A 9,148-nucleotide genomic window follows, 5' to 3' on the forward strand; every position below is an offset into this window, starting at 1 on the left:
TCCTTCTTCCTCACAGTAAACACTGTGATTTAAATGGAAGATGGTGCAACACCTGTTGTGTTTGGTCCAGTAACGCCTCACGTTTATCAAGCAGATGTGTTTTGTGATTTTTAGGTGTCAGTATCATTATTTCTCATTTGAAATATCCAGGGATGTATCCCATGATTAAACAGGGTTCCTACGTAGTTTTGAAAAGTTTGTAAATGGAATTTATTTTTATAGTTTTTTTTTTGTTTTGTTTTTAATTCTGCATCTATATGGAAAACTGAAAATTAAATCAAGAAAAGGTTTTGGCTTTTCATGCTTCATTCCATTTCCTATCATATAAAAATATACATTTCTAAAACAATAAAAAAAAATTTGCTTTTTACATCCGTTTTTATTTGATAGCAGCCTTTATCTTAGATTTTATTGCATCACAAAATGAGTTTCAGTTTTAATTTCGGTATAATTTTGAATCATTTTAGGGTTCCAGACAACTGGAAATTTTGTTATAAAAATTTCAACAACTGCTTTACTTGCCAGAACACGAATAGTTGAAATTATTATGAAGTTTTTATTGCAGATCACAAACTGAATTTTAAACATGTTTTGACAAATTTCACTTGCATCAGTATGTGTTTACTATGTTACAAAGACCATGACTTCCCCTCCATTTTTATGCTCTGGGATGAAATACTGTTTAAAGTCAGGCTACGTGTATGTTAGCTAATACGTGATTAGCGTCCACAAAGTGAATGACATCTCTGTCTGATTCTATTCCAGGGATCTTTGATCGCTTGTGAGTTCTTGCTACAGAACGGAGCTGATGTGAACCAGAGAGACATGCGAGGCAAGGGCCCGCTTCACCACGCTACCTACATGGGCCACACCGGGTAAGAGGCTTTCACAGGAATAATTACTCATGTATCACCACCCAGTCTGCGTAATAAGAAGGCTGGCAATTAAAGGAAATTTCTGATGGGTTTCAGGAAATTGAACCCTGAATCATAAGTGTCAGTTGGCTTAGTCATTGTCTCTCCTGACCTTGCATCATTTTGGCGAGTGGCTATGAAATGTTTGGATACATTTAAAAGAAGGAGGATGGAGAAAACATATTCACAGACAAATCGGTTGCCATACTTGTTCCATTGTTCCTTGTTCCGTGTGTTTGGAATGATGAGCCTCTTGTCCCTTTCTGTCTCTGTTGTACAGACAGGTGTGTTTGTTTCTCAAGAGAGGAGCATCGCAGACGGAAGTGGACGAGCAGGGTAACGACCCCCTCAGCATCGCTGTTCAGGCTGCCAACGCAGACATCGTCACGCTGTAAGAAATTACAATCATCACGTGCTCTATTAATAACCACCTGCTGTTACTGTCTGAATTATTCATGGGATTTTCCAACCAAACCTGCTCTGTAGCTAAACTGGTGGTAGAACTTTGAGTTTCCACACTAAGACACTGACTCACTGAAAAGCTGAATATATCTCAGCACCAAATTCATAACTTAGAAGTATGACTTAGAAGCAGTAGTAGAAAGAACTGCTTCCCTTGCAATAAACCTCTCTTGTCAAAATTCAAAATACAGGACTCTTTTATTGAAAAACTGGTTTAACTGGTTCTTTTATTGGAGCTGTTAGGACGTGCCTTGAGCACCAGTGAATGAGTTTTCACCATGGGAGCAAAAAAGATTTGTTTAACACTGTGACTGAATTTGCAATAAATTGTGCATCTTTACTGATAAGTTTTATTAGTTTTCTTTAGGAATCCTCTAATTAAAAACACTACTATACAATCATATTAGCATTGGGTAGCTAAATATGTTTAAAATCATAAGAACTGATTATTATCTTAATAATAGTTAGAATTTGAAGTTTTTTTCCCCCCCACAACTGATTCCTTAAGTCTGTCAGTAACTTTCAATTGATTTGATATTATATTTAACTTTAAACTGCTATATGAAATATTACCAGAGCTATATAAATCAGTTATATTTTTAGCAGCTTCAGGAATAATTGTCGCTTTTAAATTAAACCAGTTTGATCATTTATTATACTTTTTGCTTTAAGTTTCTGTGTAATTACAGTGAATCTGTGGTATTTTTCCTATAGGCTACACCGTTAAAATCAAATTTCCGCCCAAGCCTTTCTGCATGATGCAACATATATCATCACCAATCATTTCCTCCCTTTGTGTGTCTGTTTGCACTTGCTCTTAATCTGTTTTTAACCCATTTCTTTCACCCCTTCATCTCTTTCCGCCCCTCTACTCCTCGTCCTTTTCTCCTCCAGGTTGCGACTGGCGCGGATGAACGAGGAGATGCGCGAGGCGGAGGCTCCACTGGGTCAACCAGGTCAATATCCAAGCAGCAGCCCCACTGAGCAGCAGTATAGGAAGTGCATCCAGGAATTCATCTGCCTCAACATAGACGAGAGCTAGTGGTCCCTTCCTTACCCGGGAGCATAAACTCTTTTTTTTTTTTTTTTCATCCAGACTGAGAGTCGATTGGGTTGAAGTTGCCCCTAGACATTGATCTCAAGTCAACTGTAGATCTAGATCTTACAGGCAACTTTTTGCCAGCGGGGTGACAGAGTGGGCGAGACCCCTGATGGAGCTGTCTAACTCTACTGACTGTATAGTCACCTCCTCCATTTTCCTGCATCACTGCTAAGTCTCTGCTTATTACTTCTTGGCACCACTCATGCTGTTGCTGACCACACTACATACACTTAAACTAACTTCTGCTTTTTGGCGTTGTACTAACAGGGTTAATCTTCTAAGTTCACCAAATGCTGCGTGCTTTGAGTTAATTTCTGGCCCTTACCTCTGGGGGATCTAGCTGCATTAATCTTCCACGTTCTCTATCTATACAGACCATCTGCGTGACATCCCATTCGCCATCTCTTCTTTAACAGAAATGTGACTATAATCGTATTTAGAGGACTAGAAACTGTGTACTGTGGCATGAGGTTACAAATGGTATCTGTTCAACTACTAAAAAAAAGAAAAATAACAACTGAGAAGCTACATTGGAGGTGCCAGGGTAGTTTACTGTGACAAAAAAAGATACTGAAGAGCTTGTGGAGAAGAGTCCTTGGTCTAGTGTGTAAGATACGATGTGATATGAAGAGTGAGTGAGCAGGAGAGCAAGAGTTAAATGTGTTTATATATATATATATATATATATATCATTAAAAGAAAAAAAAAAAGAAACTGTGCACTTTTCCCATAATAAAGTATTATTATTTTTTGTTTGTTTTACATTGTTCATGTCTAGATTATTTCTATGTGAGTGGGTATTTTTTATTTATCATACCAGAGAACCAGTGCAATTCATCCTGGAATGCAGTTCCTGTCTGCATATATATAATGATTGTCAATTTAATTCCAAAGCTCCGAACTTATGGGAGAATATAGGGAATGGCCTTAATTTGCAGTTAATAAACTCATTGGTATCTCGGACATGATGCTTTTTGCTGAATTGCACAAGCTTTTGAATTGAAATTCTCTTTAACTGAATAAACTATGAAACTGCAGCCATTAATTTACTGACTTGTAAAGCACATGAGCCAACAAACCAGAGCAGGAAGCTTACAGAGCACTTGCACAGCGCCATGCAACAGTAGTTATACTCCTCGACCTCTTTCTTGCATTGTGACGTTATAGCAACAAACATCAAACTACTTGATTGGGATTTTATGTGATAGACCAAAACATGTTTGGAAAGGGAAGGAAAATGTAACATCAAGTGTTGGGTTTTTTTTTGTTGTTTTTTGTTACAAATAAAAATATTAAAGATGTGGCATGCAGTTGTATTCAGCTCTAACTCAATGCTTTGCAAAACTAACTTTTGCTGCAGTTACACCTTTGGTTTTGTGTTTTTACCAACTTTCCAAAACGGCTCAAACTTAGTCTGTGAACATCAGTTTTCAAGTCTTACTGTAGATTTCCCAGTCAGATATGACCTTTGACATGGTCATTCTAACTCATGAATATAAGTTTTTCAAACCTCCACATTGTAGCTCTGAAGATGAATGCTCTCCAGTTTTAACTCTTTACAGACTGTAACATTTTTCCTTCCAAGTTCGCCCTGTATTTAGCTCCTTCTGTCTTCCCATTAACTTTGACTAGCTTCCATGTCCTTGCTGAAATAAACATGCCCACAGCATGAGGCTGCCATCACCATGCAGTAAAATTGGTGCATTCAGGGTGGTTTTTAGAGTTTGGCGCTGTGTGCAGGGGTCTAATTTGGTCTCTGTTTTGCACCATCTTCCACAATTTTGGTGAATCTTCCATATACAGTATGGTGTGTGGGGAAACTGAAGTTAGGGCTTCATTTGGCTAGGGATTCCTCTCGTGGCATTTTTCAAGATTTGTAGAGTGACAAGTTACATGTCAGATTCTGCAACTAGAGCTGTGGAGCTCTTTCAAAGAACAGCTTAGTATTTACACTGAGAATAAAGTACTTGCTCACAAATTAGATGACTTCTGAAGAAAATAGGTTTCTTGGATTTCATTCGATGGGGCTGAATACAAATGTACCCCACTCTTCTACTTTTTATTTGCGAGAAAAAAGTTTAGATTGTTCTTTTCCATCCAATTCTCAGACACATGCCGCCTTGCTTTGGCTTGTCTCAAACAATGAAAGGTTTTAACGTGTATAAATACTGTTGCAAAGCACTGGATCTTCATTTCCATTTCCATTTCACCTTCTTCTGTTTGATACCATGTATTGAAGACGAGTGACTCGAGAGACTGTATATGAAAAGACCTCCAACTTCCTGTAAATACTCATGTATATTAACCTATGTGAGGGGATAACAGAGCACTTTGTGTGGTCAAAGGATCTGTGTGTCTGGCTTCCCTTCCAGGTCAGTACTTATGATATTCTATGTATGCTTTTGCCAGAATTACTATTTGGGGGAGCTCAGCATCGTTTGCATTCTAATGCATGATGAACAAATTTTCTTTTGATAATTTGATGACTTTGTACGGTGCAGTCCTGTGGAACGAGCATGTACCACCGTGAGAGCCCACTGGTCTCTGGTGTCCTTTCTGCACATCTGTGCCATTCCTCCATCCACAGCTTTGAGGCTGTGGCCTCTGTGTCTGTATCACAGTTGTTTCCTTCTCTATTTTCTACAGCTGTGCTTTTATTTTCCTCTGCCAAAGACTTTTTTTAAAGGGAACATGTAGATACAGAATAGTCCTGCTTTGCTCTGTGAAGCAGCAGAGAGGTAGAAAACACTGTCGGTGTCCTCTGAACGAGGTTCCAGAGACGTCCTGATGGATGCAATAGTTGAGTGTACTTTGACTAGAACCAGGCTTAATGGGCGATGTGATCCTACTGTGACCAAACTGTCAAGGGCCGCTGCCGCCTTCAAGGAAGTATTAAATGTTTTATGTATATTTGTGTGTATTGATTTAAGAGTGGTTCAAGATACTGTCGAAAGGAAATGTGCTGTAAATAGTTTGGGTGTGTATTTTATCTTGATGCCAGCTGGCTGCCTCTCAGCATTCTAACACAGAATCTGATTAACTGATGATGTTTTATGTTTGTCTTTGTATTGTGTATAAAAAAAAAAGACACATGTCAGACGGAAATCACTTCTAAAGTACTTGGAGGCATTCTTCTGGTTCCTTACATTTGAATATTTTAGGAATTCTTCTTGTCTTTAGAACCGCTAAGGGGAAAAAAACAATGCAAATAAACCTGAAATTCCTGAGAAACTAACCCATGCTTCCTGCTTCTTGCTCCCATTGTTGTTTCGCAACATCCTCCCAACATGACAATTTCATAAATATTGTGGTTGGAATTGTAGTTTATATCTTAGTACTATTTTTAGCGATTAAAGGTGTTGGGAGAATGTTTCTTTTTTTTTTTTCAATCAGATTTTGCTCGAGTGTGTGGCGTTGATTTTTTTATTCTGGTAAATTGTTTACGTCACTTGACTTATTCAAAGAAATAAAATTCCCACTAAACTGTGTAAACTCACTCCACAATTGCTGCCAGGAAAGTATGCTTTTAAGTATAACAAGTACAAATGAAACTAAGAAAAGACTATAAAGTATTTTTATCTAGTAAAAAAAAAAGTTAAACCTGAAAAACTAAAGATGAATGTTTAAAATAGAAAGAAATGTGGCTAAAGTTTACTCCAGTTTAAATAAAATAAGATTTTTTTTGTTGTTGTTGTTGCTGCTTGGTGGATTTTATGTTTGTTTGAAACTGAAAGAAACTTGAGCACCACTTAGTACTTTTTAATTTATTGTTTGTTTTTCACATTTGAAGACCAAATCTCCACACTCCGATTCTAATTTCATTTTTTTCCAGTTTAAAATGTTCTTAATTTTCTTTAGTTATCTACGGTAATACTTTTAGACTTTATTTAGCACCATGCACATGACTGAAAAATAGATCTCATGAATGACTAATTTTTCATCTTGCTCCAAAAATGTAACACGTGTCCATGTGTGGAAATAACCCATGACTGACATGTCATTGCTTCTGTTGCCACAGGGGTTTCCACAGGCAGCAGGAAAGATAATCTCAAGGATGTTCGGGATAGAGTGAGTGAAGCAATCTGGGCCGTCTGAGGACGAGTGGGATCTTTCTTTCTGATCTGGTGATTGGGGGGTGATTCCTCAGGTCGCTTGGTTTTCAGCTCCTTTACCTGAACATTTCTTTATGGAGAGTCTTTGGAGTGCTTTGCAAATCCATTCATGTTCTGCAGACATTTTCACATTTTGTCAGATTACATCCACAAATATTGGTAGGTTATTTTAGATGGGCATTGGCTTCTTTAGCAGCATTTAAACAGGTGTCCTTCTTCAATTGCTATTTTTTTATTTATTTATTTATTTTTTTAGCAAAATTAATCTTCTGACCAACTCTGATCAACTTCCCATTAACTGCCAAAGAATTGGATCCCTGCAGCATGATGGTGCTACTACCATGTTTCAGGGATCTTTTAACAAAACCTTTCTTCTTATATTGCTTTCACAAAAAGGACTCTTTTTTTCTTATATTTGAAGGGGATTTATTGTACAATTATTTACATGAAACACCTGCTCCTCTGACTCATTCCCACTTTTGGATTTTTTTTTCTGCGTAAAAAAACATCAAAGTGGCCTTTTACTTGCACTTTACAAATGTATACCATTTTAATTAAAAAAAATTAAGTTTGTTATTGAAATATGACAAGATGTGAAAAAAGCTGCATAAATTTTGCATTGCACTTTATAAGGCTATTAAGTGCACCCTCTCCAAACTTTGCTTGGAATCAGAGAGAAAGCTCTATTATTATCAAGATAAAATAGATCAGAATATTCCAGAATTAAACTGAAATATTATGTCATTCCCCCATAAAGTGTGAAATATTCTGCCTACTGTGAAATCACTTCTGATTTTAGGTTTAGCTCAATCGGAATGGCACAAACATTTAGATCACTGGTAAGTAAAAAAGAGCAGGTTGAGAACTCATGTGAAATAAATGTTGCTGCTGATAAAAGAAGTACAGGAGTGACTAACTGCTTGTTTCTCTGTAACTCTACATTTGCTAAAACATGAAACTTATATAAAAGAAGGAAGGCAAACTTCACTTCATTAGGCTCTGTGGGTTTTTTTTCTTTAGGTGGTCGGAAATGTTTTTGGGGATTTCCTCCTGAATTCTGAAAAGAGGTTTACCTATTACTTTCTGGGTTTGTGGCCTTTGAAACATCCATGAAAACGGTTTAAAAAAATGTGTTTAGGTCTCCATGGTGTCGCATTGATTTCAATATTCTTTTTACAGGTGACATCTCCAGTGCTGATGTCTTTCGCGAGTTTTCTGTCCTCGCGTCTCTCCAGCCCGAGAAGCTGAGGAGAAGAAGCATACAATTCAGCCTTTGTCAGAAGCCGTAGTGACCGCCAGACCACCGCTTCATTAGCCAATATGTGTTATAATAGAAGCAGTTGTTCTGTATGCTTTATGTTACTTAAATTGCTTGAAAGCCTTAACCTTCATTACTTGACTCCTGCTTTTCTAGTAAGATAGCTCATCATTTAAAGGACTCAGGAGGCAATAAATCTAGCTTTTGCACAGGACTCTGCACTCTCAGTATGTGGAATTGCATCTCTAATCTTTGGCATCTCACTTCATATATTAACTAATTTATTTTTTTCTCTGTTTTGCAAAGTAATTAGCACATTAAAGAAATGGGTGTGGATTTTTTCTTTTGTTATCAGCAATGAGTTAAGCTGGTGCTCAAACATGATGAGAAATTACTGTTGTCTCGTACTTTAAAGAAAAACAATGGTGAAGGAAGCCATGATTCAGCTTTGCATTTTTTCTCGTTGCAATTAAGTTTGGGTGTTGGTCATGCCAAAGTCTCAAGGTTATCCCAATGAATTGGAGTAATAATAAAAAGTTTATTTATTTCAGTAATTCAAAAAATGGTGAGATTATGATGATGACGACTTGCAGATAATGAAAACCCAAAAGTAAGTTTCTCTGTTGATTAGAATAAAATCATGAAATGAATAAAAAGCTGTTTAAGTGTGAGTCAACTGAAAAGTTTGTCTATATCAGCTTGTGTCTCTGCTGATGCCAGGTTGCTTTAATATTGGCCTTCGAACAATCTGCATCGATGGGCCTGGTGTTTCTCATCTTCCTCTTGGCAAGTCTTTATTGACTCTCTCTGGTCTTTAAGTTGGGTGATTTTGCTGACCAATCAGTTACACCACTGACCCAGCTTTATGTACATTTACCAATGTAGGTAGATGTACATTCCTCCTGGAAAATGAAAGCAACATCTCTGAAGCATGAAGTACTCTTAAATTTCCTGTTTGTTGGCTGTGGATTTTTACCAAATCCACAGCCCATACAGCTTCTTGCTTGAGCATCTTTCTCTACAACTATTTTTCTTGTCACTCAGCATTCCTTTAATATGCTCTAAATATGAGTAAATTCTGCAAGTCATTTACTCAATACAATTTGCTTTATTTCCTTGGATAGAATTTTTTTAACCAATTAGAATTACAAACTGAACATAACTGGATTGTTGACTCTATTTATCTCTCCAACTCTCTCTTGTTTTCTTTTTGTCTATCTCTAACTATTGAATTGCATCCCTGCATCTTCAGTAATGATGTTTTGTGTAAGATGTAAATACTGTGAACATAAACCACAAG

General features: G+C 37.0%; 1 protein-coding gene across 6 annotated transcripts in view; it reads left to right on the forward strand.

Annotated features, from left to right (window-relative positions):
• Positions 1 to 8,498, forward strand: part of acap3b (ArfGAP with coiled-coil, ankyrin repeat and PH domains 3b) — a 57,001-nt gene extending 48,503 nt beyond the window's left edge. For 3 of the 6 annotated variants that reach the window (XM_044122051.1, XM_044122049.1, XM_044122048.1), the window contains exons 22-26: positions 766 to 875; positions 1,195 to 1,305; positions 2,271 to 2,332; positions 6,497 to 6,546; positions 7,770 to 8,498. In XM_044122051.1, the coding sequence (XP_043977986.1) occupies positions 766 to 875; positions 1,195 to 1,305; positions 2,271 to 2,332; positions 6,497 to 6,546; positions 7,770 to 7,838 (402 nt within the window). In that variant the 3' untranslated portion in view covers positions 7,839 to 8,498. Of the gene's footprint in view, positions 1 to 765; positions 876 to 1,194; positions 1,306 to 2,270; positions 5,714 to 6,496; positions 6,547 to 7,769 lie in introns of those variants that run through there. The other 3 variants (XM_044122053.1, XM_044122052.1, XM_044122050.1) reach the window with 2 other exon arrangements.
• Positions 8,499 to 9,148: the final 650 nt, after the last annotated feature.

This window comes from Gambusia affinis, linkage group LG07 (genome assembly GCF_019740435.1).
Source record: "Gambusia affinis linkage group LG07, SWU_Gaff_1.0, whole genome shotgun sequence".
NCBI classification, from domain to species: domain Eukaryota; kingdom Metazoa; phylum Chordata; class Actinopteri; order Cyprinodontiformes; family Poeciliidae; genus Gambusia; species Gambusia affinis.